We start from the raw sequence: 18623 nt of genomic DNA, 5'->3' as shown, positions 1-18623 counted from the left end.
GCTGAGAATGGGTGGGTACTTACATTATGAGTCATCCCAGGGGTTAGGGCACCATGTGGCTCTCCAGCAGACAGGCTCTGAAACGATGAAAAGTAATGCACGCATTCCTGAGTAAGGGGAATGGGACAGAAGCTGTGGGTCTGCATTGTAGGAAGGGGTGGGGGTGGGGGACCGGGTCCTTGGGCCCCAGATTTTAAATTGTTCTTAAATGGGTGTCACACCCAAACAAGCTAAACGGCAACTGTCTTTGAACGTAATAATCCCTCTAACAAGATGTGACTGCTAAGAAGAGAAATAGGATCCTGTCAGTCTGATTTGTACAAACTCAGAGGCTGACTGGACTGACGAATTGAGCCCTAAAGGTTCAGTTTTAGAAACAACCGGAAAGGCCCGCTGTGTGATGACGGTCCCAGGACACCACTGCACTGGGAGGCCAGACTCTGCTACTCCTCCGCGCCAGTCCCGTGCCACCAGGATGGAGGCACCTCCAAGACCTACATGCTACACAGCCAGGGGCACGGTCCCTGACTGGAGGGCACGCGGACAGGTGCTGGTTGGCTCGGACCCCTCTCATCCCCTTCCTGAGCCCTGAGCTGCCTGAGCCTGTTCTCAAGGGAGAGAGTGCAGTCAACAGACTCTGAGACCACATCCAGCTCGCGCATCCTAAGCACAGGGGGCCTCAGCGAATGAGCTTGGAATGAAGTGTGAGAAGGGGAAACACAAACAGCAATCCCTACAATCTTATTTGGTGAGAGAAACACTTTTCTTTCTGGCCTGTGTTTTAACTTAACTTTTAATGGAAACTCACACTAGCTCCTCGGAGGAGTAAGTCCTCTGTCCTGAGAGCAGCTGGTCGGACGTGTTCGTACGTCCAGCAATGTTCAGTGCCGCTGGGGCTCTGACGTTACCTCTTGTTTTCTACTTCCCGCTGCCTTTTAGGGGTGGGGCCTATCCCTAGGCAGGAGTGGAGGATGGGACCAATAAAGCCGTACAACACTTAGAGAACAGGTTGCCTGGCAAAGAGAGCTCAGAGTTCCTAGAAATACCCCTTCCCTAAATGGAGAGAGAGGCCAGACTTGTCATTTGGTTATTCCCGTCTGGGGTGGCTGCTTGGTGCACACCCACTGCTGCCTTTTACCCACCAGCGGAAGAAAAAGGGGAGGCATGGAAATCTAAGAAAATCCTGTGCTGAAAACAGTTGGGAAGTGTGTGTTCAGAGGACCAGGTTATGGGAAACTGGCCGGTCCCTAGCATCAGACTCTCTGCTGCAGTCCCCCAGAAATCCTTCCACTGAGAAGTCACAATAGCACCTAACAGGTCCTTTGGAGCCTGTACTTACCTTCTCCTCTCCGCCTGGTACTCTTTCGGCTTTCAGGTTTCCAATTTCCTGCTGCAGCCGTGTCATCTCCTCCTTTAAAAGTGAAACAAACATTTACAAAACTCAGACAAGCTAGGAAATGGACTTGTGCACGCACCGCCCCTCTGCTGGACCGCCCGGAGCTAGGGCTTATCACACACACGACACACAGACAACCTACTTTTACAGGACGGCCCTGGGTTCACATGATGTTATTTTTTCACACTTTCTAAGACTTTATTATACACACACACACACACACCTGTTTGTAAATTAGTGTTTGTTAGACTGTGCTCTCAATTTGGGGTTTGGAACACCCAGTTACTAATCTCACTCCCTTCCGGCACCCCTGGGGGGGCACCCACTGTAGCACCCTATTCATCCTACACAACTGACAGAACTGCTCCAGGATTCCACTTTTCCGATGGCAGCCGAGTAGGACGCCACAACAGATAAGGGGGTGTAAGGTGAGAGATTTCACAAGAGTCCTGGTTCAAGGTCTGCTGACATCAAGCAACACTTACTCGACAATGTGCTTTAAACTCTTGTTCCTGACTTTTCAGATTTTCATTCATGGCTACAAGTGCTCTCAAGTTCTGCAGGATACTGAAGAGAGAAGACCCAACAATGACATATGGAAAGCTGTTACGATTTTCTGAATCACAACTAAAACCAAGCCCCCAGCTAAAGAGGGATCCCTTTTTATTTTCCTTTGTCTCTCCCAAGACTGTCTAATGGGTTCTCCACAAATGATAAGGACTACCATTTAACTGACATTATTACTCATTTATATACCCAAGTCCATCAGGCCCTGTCCAAACAAACATCACAGAACCCAGAGTTAAAATGTCAACTTCAGAAACATCAATGAGTTTCAAGAGTCCTGGATCTCCTTGGTACCAATTACTCAACAGTCCTCAGAGCATAGACAGCATCATAAACTGTTCCTAATTTCCATGAAAAGGAAACAAATTACTTAGGGTCATAAAAGAATTAACTGGAAAATAAAAACATGAAGTATCTGACAGGACTTTGCTCCATATCATGAAAGAAGGGTTTCTAATTGGGGCGCCTGGGTGGCTCAGTTGGTTAAGCGACTGCCTTCGGCTCAGGTCATGATCCTGGAGTCCCGGGATCGAGTCCCGCATCGGGCTCCCTGCTCGGCAGGGAGTCTGCTTCTCCCTCTGACCGTCCTCCCTCTCATGCTCTCCGTCTCTCATTCTCTCTGTCTCAAATAAATAAATAAAAAAAAAATCTAAAAAAAAAAGAAGGGTTTCTAATTATCAAGCCACGTAATATGTGGGTACTTCTTTGCTAAAAATGTCCTTCAAATCTGGGGCTGCTCAATCTGTGCCTGAGGCTTTTTATCATTCAAATGAGTGACACCTAGGGAGCTTTGACCACCTCACTGACTTGGTGCTAAAAAGGTCAAATGTAAGTGTATCTTGTATGTAATTTAAATTGTTAAAGACAATTAATTTAAAATGAAAAAAAAGCCCAGCAGCTGTTCCTTAGTTAATAAATAAATAAATAAACAAACAAACAAATAAATAAATAAATAAAATACCGCACCTTTAATCCCAAGGAGGTGGGGCTGAAATGTTAACAGTAAAAATTCTGGCAGCCAGGGTTGATGCCAAGGAGGAGGACTGGGTGGCTGGGGCATGGGGGGTGGGAGGAAGACTTTCACCACATGCCTTTTTGTTCTGTGAATGTATTTTTTGGTTCTTAAAAACAGAAAAACCAAAAAAAGCAAAAGCAAAAATGTGCTGCTTCTGCTCCCAAGGGGAATCAGGAGAATGAGGTGGCCAGCTCCGTGCAGCGGCGCCATATGTCAGCACGTGCCCAAGCAACGGGGAGTCGCCACATTCTGGATCGGGCGTGTGGAAGGAAATGACCTGTGTGGGGCTGGAGGCAATGATCCTGGGCTCCTTGGTCCTGTGCTCAAACAAAATAAACTACCAGGCACTGGCAGACTTATTTTCTTCAAGGAGAAAATACACACAGGCTGAAACCTCTCACCTGGGATCTGCTTTGGATTCTATTTTCTCCAGGGCTGCTTGCTCTTTGTCCAGCTTCTCACTGTGATGCTTCAGCTGCGAGAGAGAAAGGAGGTGCTGCTGCTAGGGACTGGGGAGGACAGCAGAGTGAGTGCGTCCTCCCTCCCCAGGCTCACATCTGCGCCCCACTTCTGGCTGCTGGCCCAGCCCACCAGACCCGGCTGTACACTGGAGAAAATAGGTGGACGAGAGTAACAGGATGGGGTGGGGAGGACGGCACGGAAAGCTCAACACCAGACCCTTTTGGTACAAGAAACCTTGGCAATAGCTCTAAGTCACAGCAGCAGATGGGTGGAAAGCCAAAAGTAGTGCCGGCAGCAGGTGCCTTTCGGCAGGTCAGTGGGAAGGGGGAAATAAGAAGAGGCTACAAGAGACAGACCTGGTTGAAATGCCACACTACCACGGTCATGGCTCTGAGCAGGGGTAGGTTAAATCCATCTTTTTTTTTTTTTTTTTTTTTGAAGATTTTATTTATTTATTTTGACAGAGAGAGACACAGCGAGAGAGGGAACACAAGCAGGGGGAGTGGGAGAGGGAGAAGCAGGCTTCCCACCGAGCAGGGAGCCCGATGCAGGGCTCGATCCCAGGACCCTGGGATCATGACCTGAGCCGAAGGCAGATGCTTAACGACTGAGCCACCCAGGCGCCCCTAAATCCATCTTCTTGAATAGCTTCACTTTCTTCTTCTGAGTCAGACAGTGAGGATTTAAAAATAGAAATTTTAAAGAAACTCAGATTTCCATTTATAAGGTGTACAGTTATATCACAGAATGCTAAGCTGCTAAAAAAAAAGTAAGAATAAAGCAGCTCTTTTATGATGATTTATCTCCAGGAGCTACTGTTAGCTGGAAGAAAACAATGTACAAAACATCAATGCCATGTCTTTCCAATGTGTAAAAGGGAATGCATACCCTGAATGTATACATGTATAAAAGGATATACATGTTACTTGTATATGCATGAAATATTTCTGAAAAGATTCATAAGAGACTAGTTACCCTCGGGTAACTATATGGTTGGGTTACAGCGGTACAACCTTTGTACTTTTTGAATTTTGAACTGTGTGAATTGTTACCTACTCAAAAAAACCCCCCCAAAACCAAAAAACAAGTTAAAAAAGGTTCCAAGGGTACTAGCTGAAAACAGAAGAGCACAAGTTGCAATCAGCCCTTCTTGCCTCAAGTCCTAAAAAACCCAATTAGGCTCAACTACGGGAGCAGGTATCTCAGGGCTAAGAAGATGGCCAACAGAGAGGCAGGGCTGAGGAGGCCTGTGATGTGGGATCAGCAGACACAGGAAGGATGGTCTGCAGGGCTGGGATCACAGTGGGAGGGCCAGCTGGGCTAAGCAGTGAAGCCTGGCTCCCCTAACCTTGAGCTGGAGCTCAAGTCCCAGAGGCAGGCAGGCTCCCAGAATCGGCAAGACCCAGGTGAAAGGCAGAGTGCCCAGGTGCCAAATACCACTTACTACTGGCTGATCTCACCCAACAGTAGAACACACCCTTCCAGAATAATCACACGAAGCAGGCTGCAGATAATGGGGACAGAATCCACACAGCTGGTAACGGGAAGTTTCAGAATCAAAGATAAGCATACCACCAAGAACTATCAAACATGTGAAGGAAGATAAAACCACAAATGAGAAAGATAGAACAAATGAATTTTGATCAGAAGAAAGTTTATAGATCAAGAAAAACCTTAGACACAATTAATGCCCTTAGAGAAATGGGAGAGAATACTGCATATGCTACAAAGAATCAACCTCACACACAGGAAATTAAAGTCCTGATTGCCGAAATTAAAAAGTGGACAGGCTAGATGTGGGCGGCCCACCGCTGCAGGGGTGTGCAGCCTCCCCATGGGTGTCACATGCTGCCACCTGTCCTTGACCTTCCCTGCCCTGCTCGACTTTACCCAATCTGCCAGAAAGACAGGTCTTCCCTGTTTTTTGGGGCTGCCAGGTTACCCTGGGAGAGCAGGTGTCGCTGAGAAGGTGAAACCAGGGCACATAGAGGGTAAAGGGGTCAGAGTGCTTGTGTTGGCCAATCCTTGAATGGAACAGATAAGGAGGCTGAGACCTTATAAGTAATGAAGTTCATTACTTATTCAGGGGTCTGGTCTTCAGTATTCTGACCAGTCAGGCTTCTTCAGAAGTTGCTGAGTGCCAGGTTTGGTACAGATCCCATTTTCCTAGATGGGACTTAGTGTGACTGCCCTACTATACAGAGTGAGCCCTCAGAGAAGTCTTTGGGGCTACACAGACAGTGCTGGAGTTCTAGAAGCCTCTGCACGGCTTCAATGCCCCATCTGCAGAACAGGGATGGTAACAGCATTGCTAGCGTGGTCACGGAGTCAGGGGACTAGTACAAGGGAGGTGCCCAGAGCACACCCAGCACACACTGATGTTGGCTGTTATGATCATCTGAGGATAAGAAGACCACCCTCTATTATTGACTTAAATCACACTCCCTACCCTTCTAGCACATGAAAGTAGCTCAACAAATACCCGATTTAGTACAAAGAAAACGACTTCAGAGCCACTTAGGATTTATGTCAAGATGCTTTGCCTTTAATCTCGCCCAGATGGTTATACAAAAACTGATCCATGACTTGGCAAACTTCATGCCAGGGACTCTGTGGCATTAACATTTAGATAGTGGAAGGGTTCCACCCCAGGAGTCTGCCATCCAGCCCATAGGAATGCAGTCACTGAGCAGCGTAAAGAGAGCTCATCTGTCCAAATGCAACACAGGCATCTTTGGAAAGAATGAAAAAAAAAATTCATTCTAACTCTCATTCTTTGGCCTGCCCTTTTCATACATTCCGACAATCACTGAAGAGACGAGCCCAGGTCAGAACTACAAAGTTTTGTCAGCATGACAGCAAGGCAGTGCCACATATGGCTACAGAAACAAGAATTTTAAGTGGGCAAATTTCATATGAAATTTAAAGAAAAGGGAGGGGGGTTGCCTTAGTCTCAGAGAGGTCTCTGAGGATCAGTTCTGCTTCCACATGGTTCGGAAAGTACTGGGCGGGGTCCCCTGCATGTGGCCCTTGTAGAGTACAGCTAGAGCTTGAGCACAATCAAAATCACAACGAGGAGAGACCAACAGATCCAGATGAGGACAGCTTTCTATGGAAACGTGAGGGACAGAGATATCGAAACTCCCCTCATGACAGAGCGGGCATCAGAAGCGTTTGTTTTCCTGGCCCGGATGCCTAGGCAATGAGAAGTGGGAGGTAAACAACACTATGGCTGATGGGAGATGGCACACTTGAAACCCAGACCATGTGGTTTGAAATATACCCATCGCCCTACCCCTCCTCCTGAGACCCTGTCCTGCATCCCGCCTAGAAGAAAACCGGCAATTCTGAACAACGAATTACAGCCCTCTGCAGTTCTCTCATCTTATCAAAAGAAACCCTCTCAGTCTTTAGGAATTCAGGATTTCGAAGCTATTCTACAGCCTGCGGCTTGTGGAGGTTGTAGCAGAGTGGGGGCCACTTACCGTGAGGGGCCCTTCAAGTTCTGTGAGGCCCGTGCCCTGCCCGTCAGCCTGGCCTTCGGCAGGAAGCCCTTCCCGATCCTCAGGGCCCATGGCAATGTCTCCTGCCAAGATGGCTGAGGCTTTAGAATGTGGCAGCATGGGTAACCTGAGGGCAGGCGTCATGCACTACCATGTGCTTGTCCTCTGTCCCGAGATGGCCCCGAGCCCTGAGACCCCACACAGACTGACGATACAGGGCATTCCATTAGTGGTGCAGGTCAAAAGCGGTTCTGAAAATCTCCTCACCTCTGTCAGCATTTGCTTTGTTTCATCGTATCTGGCTTGTAGGCTGGTATGACTTGCCTGCAGCTGTGAAAGAAAGAGAAAAGATATCTGCTCTCATTCAGTCCTCACAACAGCACAGCTGTGGGTGGGATCCCCGTCTCACAGATGGGAAAAAATGGAAATTCAACAGAGATTTAAACTGAGTGAATGTGGGAATTTCAGAAATGGTTGCCAACAACAAATGAAGAAAAAATTCATATAATTAGCATCAACCACACGTCAGGTGACAAACCAGATGTTCTGCATAAATCCTATCATTGAATCCTTACATTCAATGGAAGAAGACATTTTTCTTATTCTACAGATGAGGAAACAAAGAGTTATTGGCCAAAAGTTTCACGGCTGCTAACTGATAAAGCCAGGATTCAAATCCAGGTTTGACTTTTCTGTATGGCTACAATCAGTTCACTTAACCACTGTGCCCATTCCCAGAATACAGACTGCATTTCACAACGCAGGATTCTAGCACAGATTATGACTGACTGGCAAACAATCTGAGATAGAAGAACGAATTCAGGATTCAACATGAAGAGACAGAAAATGAAATACCTTTCCTGTTCAAAGTTACATGATTGTAAACTTACATCAGGAAAATGTCATTTCTCTTTCCCTCCCTAAAAGGTATATCCTCGTGCTGTCTGTGAACTTTTAGAAATCTGAAAACATTCATCGAAAGCTCAAAGGGTTTGTACAATTCCACTTTTGAAAAGGGAAAGTAGCAGAAAATGACATCAGACTCTGGTGGTTACCCGCATACAAATTAGCAATGAGAAATTTTATCCTGTATCTCAATGATTGCTTCAAAATAACTTGCCCCATCCTTGAACATGTAAGCAACCCATTAAGAATTATGTCGCCTTCAGAAATCACTACTCCTAAATCATGCTTCTAGTCTTTATGACTGATGAATGGTTACCTTTCCAACAAGGCCTATCAAGAAGCCAACTCAAGCAGAGAAGAGTGATAAAGGAGGGAAGCAGATGGGCTCTGGCTTTTCCCTTTTGAAAGGAAGCCATCTGTGCAATGACAACTTTCATTGACATGTTGTGTAACCGGCAGAGAATATTTCTGGAGAGTTTGTTTTTCTCTTGAAATACTAATGACTGAACTCTTTTAAGAAGCCCTTTTGTGGCTCCAGGAAGGGGTCCTAGCATTCCCCACTTCCTGTCCACCCCTCACCCATGCACCCACCCAGTCCCCCCTCTGACATTTACCCAATGCTCTGCTCACATGAGGTATGTGGGAGGAGGTGATGAACATGACACAGTCCTTGCCCACAAGGATCTGGACCAGTGAACTGGGGATCAGAGTATGAGAATAGCTGGGGCACAGTCAGGCCCAGGGGAGGCCCAAGGAGAGTCTGGCTCATCAGGGCGTCTAAGGAAGGCTTCACAACAAAGGCTCACGTGAGTTGGATCTTGGCAGGAATGTAGCTTGCTAAGAAGGGAAGACTCATCTCTTCCCTTTGATTAATTTAACTAATAAGAGCTCTCTTCAGCTGCTCATCTGACCATCTTTTCTCAAACAGGGGATGTCCCAGTAGCTTAGCCTACTTTTCATCTTGCTAGAATCCTTCATGATTGTCCTACCCTCATTTTCTTCTTCATCATTAACCCCTAGACTCACCCCCAAATTCAGCAGCGGGTTACCACCCCCTTTCTGGATTCCTCTTTCCTTCCTCAATCTCAGGTTTCTCCTCAGCTACCTACTAGCTGCGTTCCAGTTCTATGCCTCTGTAGTGCATCCCCCTGTCGGACCATGAGATGCTCTTTACTCCTTCTCTTGCTTTGCCCCTCCTTCCATTTCTCTGTTGGGCTAGGACTCTCCCCACGGTTGTCACCAAGGCCACAAATGCATCCTGCTTGCTTTCCACCTGCATGATCTTGGAACAGGAGTTCTTGGATTTAAAGAGTTTGGAGTCTCTCATATACTGTTGGTAGACATAAAAACTGGTAAAATGATTGGTGAATAATTTGATGGTTTCGAGCAAAATAGAAAATGCCTGTATTTTTTTTTTTAATTTTATTTATTTATTTGAGAGAGAGAATGAGATAGAGTGAGCATGAGAGGGGGGAGGGTCAGAAGGAGAAGCAGACTCCCCGCCGAGCAGGGAGCCTGATGCGGACCTCGATCCCGGGACTCCAGGATCATGACCTGAGCCGAAGGCAGTCGCCCAACCAACTGAGCCACCCAGGCGTCCCGAAAATGCCTGTATTTTTGACCCAGCAATTCCACTTTCTAAAATCAATCTTACACAAATACTTACATATTTGCACAAAGATGACTGTACAAAGACGTTCATGGTAGCATAAATTTGCAGTTGGGGGGGAACCCCGAAACAACCTACATACCCATGAACAGGGGACAGGTACAGTAAATTACAGTACATATACACTATGTTGCACTATGAAGTCAATTCGAAACAATGAGGTAGATCCTTATATTCAAAATTTTGGCTTTACCATTAGTAAGCTGTGTGATCACAGGCAAAACTACTTCACTTCTCTGTTTCTAAGTTTCCTTATTCATAAAATGAGGATAAGAGTAGTATCTCCTCCACAAGGATGTTGTGTGAAAAGAATGAGTTAGTTCTTCATCTCCACAGCCTAGTTTTATGCCTAGCACAGAATAGCGCTCAGTGAACATTTGTCAGTCAATAAATGCTATTCTTAAGTCTTGTGATCTTCTAGAACAAGGCTGGCAAATTTTTTTTCAGTTTGGGCCAGATGGTAAATATTTTAGGCTTTGTGAGCCACATTTGGAAAGGGCCAAGTAGTCAATATTTTAGGCTTTCTGGGCCATGTGGTCTCTGCTGCAACTACTTAGTTCTGCCCCTGGAGCTTGAAAGTGGCCACAGAAAGTACGTAAACAAATAGATGTCCATGTATTCCAATAAAACCTTACTTACAAAAACAGGTAGCAGCTGGATTGGCCCAAGGGCTGTACTATGCTAATCCCTGTTTTAGAGCCTCCATTCTAACACAAACATCTTCACTCCTTCCCCAGTTTCTCCCTTCTTGAAGAAAAATTTCATATTACTTGAATGAAATTATAAAAAGAAAACACCAACCTCTTCCAGATGTTTGGTCTTCTGCAGAATCTGCTTGTTCAAGGAGATGACTTTTCGATGATGAAGTTGGGAGGTTCCTAATTTTTCTGGACTTTCTTCAGCTGACAGCTCAGACTGCTGTGGGAAACAGGGAGGGCAAGCCCAAAGGATTTAGTAAGACTACCTCAGTTTACAAAAGACAGACCCATCCCTGCTCACCCTGGGGCAGAGCACTACTCGGCAGCCTGTCAAAACCAAGCCAGAGTGGCCATGGGGTCCTATGCAAAACCCAGGTCCAGAGAAGAAGATTCTGACACAATGATCAAGATCCTTACCAAAGGAATCTGCATTCCTGGCAGAGGGATCAGCATGTGCAGAAGCACAGGAATATGTAACTGTGGTTATGCTGGTATCATATAGGCAACAGGCACCATCAAAGGAAGAACATGGTCATATCAATATCTTTGTAAGACTGCTCTGGAGTTATCAAGAATGATGAAATGATTCACTTTCACTGAAGTATTGTAAATATACGGTCAAAAAGTTTAACCGTTTGGAAGCATTTATCATGAAAAGCAACAGCCTATTAACTTATTTCCCCCCATCCATGGGTCCATTCCCTTTTAACCATTTCTTGTTTCTACTCTTGGTGTTCACAGAGGATAGATCTGAGAGGGATAGAAGTTGCTGACGGGGCAGTAGGAGATTCCTGAAACTGAATGTGAGGAAGGGAGGGAGAAAAAGGGTTGAGCAGGCAGCAGAGACCTGTCAGGCCTCGAAGTGAGTCAGGGAGAGATTTCTGGGTGAATGTAGCAACAGCACTGAGAAACCACACAGAGGAGGAGGTAGCTTGTTAAGGACACAGAACACAAACATCAGCCTCAGGACAAACAAAAGGTCAATCTTATTGTTTTTTTTTTTTAATTTTATTTATTTGACAGAGAGAGAGAGAGAGAGCACAAGCAGGGGGAGCAGGCAGAGGGAGAGGGAGAAGCAGGCTCCCTGCTCAGCAGGGAGCCCGATGTGGGGCTTGATCCCAGGACCCTGGGATCATGACCTGAGCTGAAGGCAGTCGCTTAACCACTGAGCCATCCAGGCACCCTTATTGTTAATAGGAGTCCTTCTAATACTTCTTAGATGATCATAAAAGAGCTTAGATGAGCTTTATTAAACACATGCCTATTTCCACCACATTTCCTTTTTGACTGGAAGTATCCCAGTACCAAACTAAGTACTGACTTTAAGCCCAAGTGCAACACAACTATTTGGGTATTCAATTTTTCCTGCATGTTTTAGCAGTGATCATAAGCTTGAAAGTCTGGAAGATCTGCCCATGTTGGGAAAAGAGATGGGAAACTGAAGAGGAGGAGAAATTGGATGGAATAGTCACCATTTATTTTGGTTAAGGATTTCCCTGAATAATTCAGCAGTACTACTAACAGATGATGAGTTTTTGCTGCTTAATGGCTCTGGGGGTGGGGAACAACCAGCAGGATATGGCTGCACAAAACAGTAAGGAATATGGCTTTCCATCTCCTGCACTGGTGGGCCATCAAGGAAATAGAAAAACTAAGCATTTGTTATTGCTACATATCTAGCCTTGAAACCCGGGACTGTGGAAATTGTCAACTAACACACTCCAGCTTATCTGAATCTCTGGGAATTGGAGTTAACTTTTAAAAATACATTTGGTCATATCAAGATATTCACAACCTGTAGTCTAGGGAGGGAGAATTGTTTCTGAAAATGATTTGAATATAAAAAAAGAGGGTGCAGGAAGGACCACTCCCTCTCAATTTCCAAATCACTTGTCAGAAACAGAATTATAATGAGCTAATTATATCTCCTTTACTTTGATGGTGTCACCCTGAACTATGCTATTAATTTGGCCACTTTTGCCTGCTATATATTTAATAGCTTTTTCTTATAGTTCATTTTCAGATTTGGGTTTTAACATCCAACTCAGATTCCTGGACACTGATTTCCTACATGTCTCTGGCATATCCTCAGAGCATTTAACTTAACTCAGAGAATTACATAAGCCTTCTAGCTCATGATTTATTGACATCTGAAATAGAATTAATTCCCTGTTCATTGGAACTACCCCACACGTTATGTCCCTATGTTTGATGTCAGGATTATCTTGAATATCCTGACCTCCTCCAACTTGCCTGTGTGGCTCTGGACCAGATAGAGCTGTGGGCTGGCAGGCTCCAGGGAATCAGTGTTTTGCTTACCCCCCAGACTTCCTCCAGTCTTTGGGGGCAAGCACAATTCATTCAGTGCTGTTCTGCACCTCTGGCCTGGCTTGGATGGTGTCTCCAAGTTTTAGAAGGTTTGCTGATGAACTGCTTTTATGGCCAAGGTCCTAAGACCATGAAAAGTGTTATTTCCTACCGAGCTTCTTTACCTACCTGGCATACATACAACTTTGTTTTAAAATCAAGGCCTCTGACTTCACTTCTAAGAATGCTTCTTACAGGAAAACCAGTAGCTATCTTGCTATCTGGAAAGTAGGTTTCCAGGGTAGTTGGCTATCTCTTTCTTTCTCTTTTTCTTTCTCTTTTACTATCTATCTAGATTTAATTTTTAGCCACATGGTCCCTCAAGACCCTCACAGGGGTCTTTGGGGTCAAAATCTTTTTCATAATACTAAAATGTCATTTTTTTTTCATTTTTTTTTTTTTAAGATTTTATTTATTTATTTGACAGAGAGAGACAAAGTGAGAGAAGGAACACAAGCAGGGGGAGTAGGAGGGGGAGAAGCAGGCTTCCCGCGGAGCAAGATGCCCAGTGTAGGGCTTGATCCCAGGACCGTGGGACCATGACCTGAGCTGAAGGCAGACGCCTAACGACTGAGCCAACCAGGAGCCCCCATTTTTTTCATTCTTATTCTCTCATGATTATACAGTGAGGTTTTCCAGATGTTACATGTCATGTGATAATATCATTGCTTTGATGTTAATATATAAAGCATTTATTATTGTTCTTTGTAAATGAATTAATATGTAAGCTACTGAGACCTCAGTAGTCTTGAAGAGTTCTTAAAGGGTCCTGAAACTGAAAATTTTGAGAACCACTACTTTAATCTAAGGGGCCTGGCTCACTAGAGAATCATGTATTGGTCCCAACCATTGATTAGGGCAGCCTTATTAGGAAGGAACTCCAATCAGTGGAGTGGGCCCATCCACCACTTATATAACATTGAGAGAGGAAAGTTCTTTCACTAGACAGGTGATTCAGAGAACCATACACATAGAGAGAAAATATAGTGCACAGAAAGAACCTTGAAGTCACTCTACAAACTTACTATATCTGTTATGATATGCTCTAAGCAGACATGGGCTTTCAAAATCCTTTCTCTTACTGATAGATAGCAATTCTCATTGCTAAGAGCAGTCCCTTAAATTTGAATCTGCAAAGCATTAATATACGATAATATCAGAACATTAAATGCCATTTCCATATCTGACATTTCTCTAGCCCAATTAAAATGAATAATATGCACATAAACAGGCCCATAGTTCATATGAATTTGTAGGTTCCTCTGTTTGCCTTTGAGTCTAGAGATGGTGCTATGCAAAGTGCTTTGTGTAATGGGAAGTTATTTTTGTGCAGATATAATAATTATTCTAGAGCTGAACTGAAGAGTCTTAACCTAGGCAATGGAAAGCTGATAGCTCTATTTTTCAAACATACTTTTTGTTAAGCAATCTAGAGACTGATAAGGGCAGAAACAGGTCTTTAGAGCAGACTGATAAAGGCAAAAACAGGTTTTTAGAGCATCTGGCATCCTGGTCACTGACAGTCACAGTGAGAAGGAAATTGAAGATGACGAAGTTGATCTGGAAGGATGAGACAAGGCTGGACAGATGGAGAACAGGAGAGGAAACTTTAAAATAAATCCTTGACAGAAAAAATTTAAATCCTTGGGGCATCTTAACAGATTTCTACATGAAAAGTGTAATATCTCTCCACGAATGCCAATCATCCACAAATAATTCCATTTGTGTTTACACTGGAGGGAGGGCTAAAGAACCAATCTAATTTTGTTCAACAATTTCAGATTAAGAACGTGCTTTCAAAACCGCAGTGTGGATTAAGACGACTTCTAGTGCAGATTCAATGTTTCCTAACAAGTGACAGATATTCACAACTTCCACTGTTAGGGAAACCAGATTTAAATGTCATTCGATAATATTAGTCTTGTTCAAAATAGTAAATTCCTAAGAGAAACAAAAAATGATTACTTTAGCTAGAACTATATACTTTTATAATGAAAGAGACCCCAAGGGTTATCTACATATCAACCTTCTTCCTAAAATAGGAATCTCTCCTATATTACCTCCCTCCCCGTACTAAAATACCGTCCCTAAGCTGTCAGTAAGAAAGATCCCTATCTCATGATACAGTTCTCTGTCCCGAACAGATGGACTTCAGTTTCTGGCACCCTGATGAACCCTTCTATTGAAAGCAAATAAACAGATGATATAAAATATTTTTATTTATTTATTTAGCGTGTGCATACACACAGGAGGTGGGGGGGGAGGGAGAGAGATAGAATCCCAAGCAGACTCTCTGCTGAGTGCGGAGCCCAACATGGGGCTCAAGCTCAGGACCTTGAGTTCATGACCTGAGCTGAAATCACGAGTCAGATGCTTAACCAAGTGAGCCACCCAAACACCCCAGAATATTTTTTTTTTAAATATTTTACAAAACCTATGAGTGAGCAAGAATGTAAGAAAACCTGCAAGGCCAAAGAGTTAGTGAAAGCAGAGCTCCAGGAAGGTATATATAACCACTGAGGTTGGCTTTTCTCTTGAAAGTACTTGCCAATGCCAGGTGATCTCAAGTGTTGATTTTTATCATTCAATAACCGTTTTGCATAAACAAGTGAAAGAAGAAAAAAAATCTGCAGTGAGAATTTGTAACAGATTGGTCCAGTTCTGTAATTTAAATGCACACACTACGTGGATGGTCCAAAAAACCCACAAGTCAAGACATGTATATGATGGACTTGGGCTGGGGTGTCTCCAGATGCTTGCCAGAAGTAAAAGCAAATCCCCTCTGGAAGAACAGAGATTCAGCTCTAGGCTTCAAAGAATTTCTATTGGTAAATTTCCAGGGCATACGAACTCACAATCAAAATTCGAAAGCATGTACAAAGTATGAGCAAAAAGCCAGCAGAAACCAACAGAATCAGACCTGCAAAGACTCAAACACGTGGGGCGCCTGGGTGGCTCAGTTGGTTAAGCGACTGCCTTTGGCTCAGGTCATGATCCTGGAGTCCTGGGATCGAGTCCTGCATCGGGCTCCCTGCTCAGCGGGGAGACTGCTTCTCCCTCTCCTGCTCCCCCCTCTTGTGCTCTCTCTCACTCTGTCAAATAAATAAATAAAATCTTAAAAAAAAAAAAAAAAAAAAGACTCAAACATGTACATGGCCATTCTTCCCTGAAGCAACGGAGATTAAGTGTAATTGCTCTTTCACGTAACAGATTTATCTAAAAGTATCCACAGCTCTTTCCTCTCCCCTTCCTATAAAACACGTCAGGACCCTTCCCCATCTTGGCTACTATCCTCTAGAAATACTCCAGCTGACAAGTGACCTTTTCAAGTACTCTTCAGTGGAGTCTGAGCCCTGCAGATGGGATGGGACTATCACTCACCCTCTTTGCTTCCATTGACGAAACTGGATAAACATTCTTCAATATTCCTGACTCCCACTAATGAAATCCCACGAATCTCAAAGACCCATATTCATGTAACTGCTGAATCTAATAAGGCACAGCTCTGGGTTCCAAGGCAGGCAATATGGTATATCTGCCCAGAAAACACTTAACATTTAGGAGGCATGAACAAAATCCAGAACTTCCCACTTTTATCTCCATGAACTACTGTTAGGTCGGATGGCAGGCTCACCAAATCCTGAATTGGTATGACTGATTTTTCTGAAATGAAATGAACAGTTCATATATACCTTCTTTAACAAATGAATTTGTTTGGGCTCATAATTTCAATCTAAGATATTTTTGAATGTTGATTCTTTTCTCCAGTATGCTAGTCACCTCTTCTTTTTTAGCTTTAAGTGATGTCCAAATCTGACAAAACTAATTCTATGCCTTTATCCAAATTGATAAAGACTCTGAAAGGTACAGGTTGTGCTATGCAGCTTGAGACAATCCTACCAGGTCAACAATTCATTAGCTGATACCATTGTTTTCTCTTTTTTTATTGTTACTGTGTATTGCATCAGTCCCTCAGATTTTAGGAAATCTTGGAATATTTTAGAAACCCCACATTTAGCATCATTCTCCCCAGATTTATAGGGTTCCTTAATCTCTAAATTCAGATTACAGTTTAAAATCTCTCTCTCCGGGCGCCTGGGTGACTCAGATGGTTAAGCGTCTGCCTTCGGCTCAGGTCATGATCCCAGGGTCTTGGGATCGAGTCCCACATCGGGCTCCCTGCTCCTTGGGAGCCTGCTTCTCCCTCTGCCTCTCTCTCTCTCTCTGTCTGTCTCTCATGAATAAATAAATAAAATCTTTAAAAAAAAAAAAAATCTCTCTCTCCCACCTTCCTTTACTTCGCTCAATTAACCTTTACTCAGACCCTATCATGTGTGAGGCACAGTGGTAGGTAGTGGGGACATAGAAAGAGACATAGACCTTACCCCTGGACCTCCACAGTCTAGTCAGGGAAAACCGACTCATTCACAAATAAAGGTGTTATCCTCCACATTCTCTCCAAGCCTAAATTGTGCCACAGAGGAAGAGAGAGTTTTGAAAGCTCTTCTTGTTCTGTCTTCTACCTCCCTCCCATTTTTCCTTCAACAAATGTTCATGAAAACCCTATTATGTTGGGCACTGGGTATATACAATGATCCCAGCCCTCATTTACAGCAAACATCCTAGTCCTGGGAGACAGGTAGAGACAAATGAAAACAGCGCATTGTTAGCAGTGCTTGGAAGGAGACTGCCAGGAGTGGAGCCACACAACATCACGGAAGAGCCCAGCTTAGGAAGGAAAGTCACCCTTCATGGCCACTGGGTGCTTGCAGACACTTGTCGGCCTCTACTGAGCACTTGTTATGCGTTAGGCAACAGAGATACAGAGATGAAAGATGAAATCTTGGCCCTCTGGAAGTTTACAGACTTAGGGTGTGACTTGTCTAACACTCGTGACCTTGTGTGAAGAAATGCAGTCCAGAAGGAAGGAGTATAACGATCAACCCCTGGAAAAAAACAACAACCTTTTTTTCTATCTGTGGTCACAGCAGGAGGTTCCTAGGAAGATAACTTCTCCCTTGCCCCATATTTCTTCCCTAGCTCACATGCTAATGCTGCTGGAAAAAATGGTAAAAATGCTTTTCTGTGTTGGGGCTGGCTGATGGGGTTAGAAACATTTCGTATCTAAGCTGACTAGAAACCACACTGGTTCTGATTCAGGCCTGATTCTTATAACAAAGTAGTCAGAGTCTCCCAGCTCCTAAGGTTCCCAAGATCTGCTAATCTCGGCAAGGCCCCTGGGGATCGGTAACTTTCCTCAGTCCCCAGCCCCCTTTAAACTATCCCTTTCCATTTCACCTCAACTGGGTATAGTTGTAAAAAGTCATTCATTGGGGCACCTGGGTGGCTCAGTTGTTAAGCGTCTGCCTTCGGCTCAGGTCATGATCCCAGGGTCCTGGGATTGAGTCCCACATCGGGCTCCCTGCTCCGCGGGAGACCTGCTTCTCCCTATCCCACTCCCCCTGCTTGTGTTCCCTCTCTCGCTGTGTCTCTCTCTGTCAAATAAATAAAAAAATCTTAAAAAAAAAAAAAGTCATTCATTCTGCCTGTTTATTCCTAGGACAAAAAGTTCAATATCCACTCTACCAACCAGTTGGCTTTGGGCACATACTGACATTTCAAATGGCAACACAAACCAAATAGCAACTGGCATCCCTTTGAGATCACACAGGTTAAATTATTCTGTAACTTCTCTTTTTACAGGCTGACTGACCGCTAACTAGGAGCTCCTGGAGGCAGCATCCTCGTCTTCCTCGTACCTCTGCCCTGCCCCCCACACCTGACGCTGTCTGGGTCGCAGTGTGCGCATAACAGGTGTTTGCTGCAGGAGGAAATCATCCCATCTCGGGGCTCAGTTCTGTCAGTCCTCTGGCAGAAAAGAAGTCAAGTCAAAGACTGAAAATATCTCTAAAATGATATCAATTTTCTTTGTAACCGTTTGAAAAAGCTAACTGGAATTGCCCCACCTGGAAATACAAAACCAGGGTAGAGAAACAACAACACAAAGGCAGTTACCTCAAGAGGGTGGATGACATATTAA

General features: G+C 44.3%; 1 protein-coding gene across 5 annotated transcripts in view; it reads right to left on the bottom strand.

Moving 5' to 3' along the window:
* Positions 1-18623, bottom strand: part of CCDC93 (coiled-coil domain containing 93) — an 89706-nt gene that overhangs the window by 21530 nt on the left and 49553 nt on the right. For 4 of the 5 annotated variants that reach the window (XM_064586430.1, XM_064586431.1, XM_045868987.2 and 1 more), the window contains 6 exons: positions 10320-10436; positions 7211-7273; positions 3380-3453; positions 1882-1963; positions 1340-1411; positions 24-77 (listed from right to left, as the gene is read on the bottom strand). In XM_064586430.1, the coding sequence (XP_064442500.1) occupies positions 24-77; positions 1340-1411; positions 1882-1963; positions 3380-3453; positions 7211-7273; positions 10320-10436 (462 nt within the window). The remainder of the gene's footprint in view (positions 1-23; positions 78-1339; positions 1412-1881; positions 1964-3379; positions 3454-7210; positions 7274-10319; positions 10437-18623) is intronic. The other variant, XM_064586432.1, reaches the window with a different exon arrangement.

The sequence above is a fragment of the Mirounga angustirostris genome, unplaced genomic scaffold (genome assembly GCF_029215605.1).
Source record: "Mirounga angustirostris isolate CCGP_5_RB_7025 unplaced genomic scaffold, mMirAng1.0.hap1 SCAF_3, whole genome shotgun sequence".
NCBI lineage: Eukaryota > Metazoa > Chordata > Mammalia > Carnivora > Phocidae > Mirounga > Mirounga angustirostris.
Note: the sequence above shows the minus strand (reverse complement) of the source record. Positions and strands in the feature narration are given on the sequence as shown.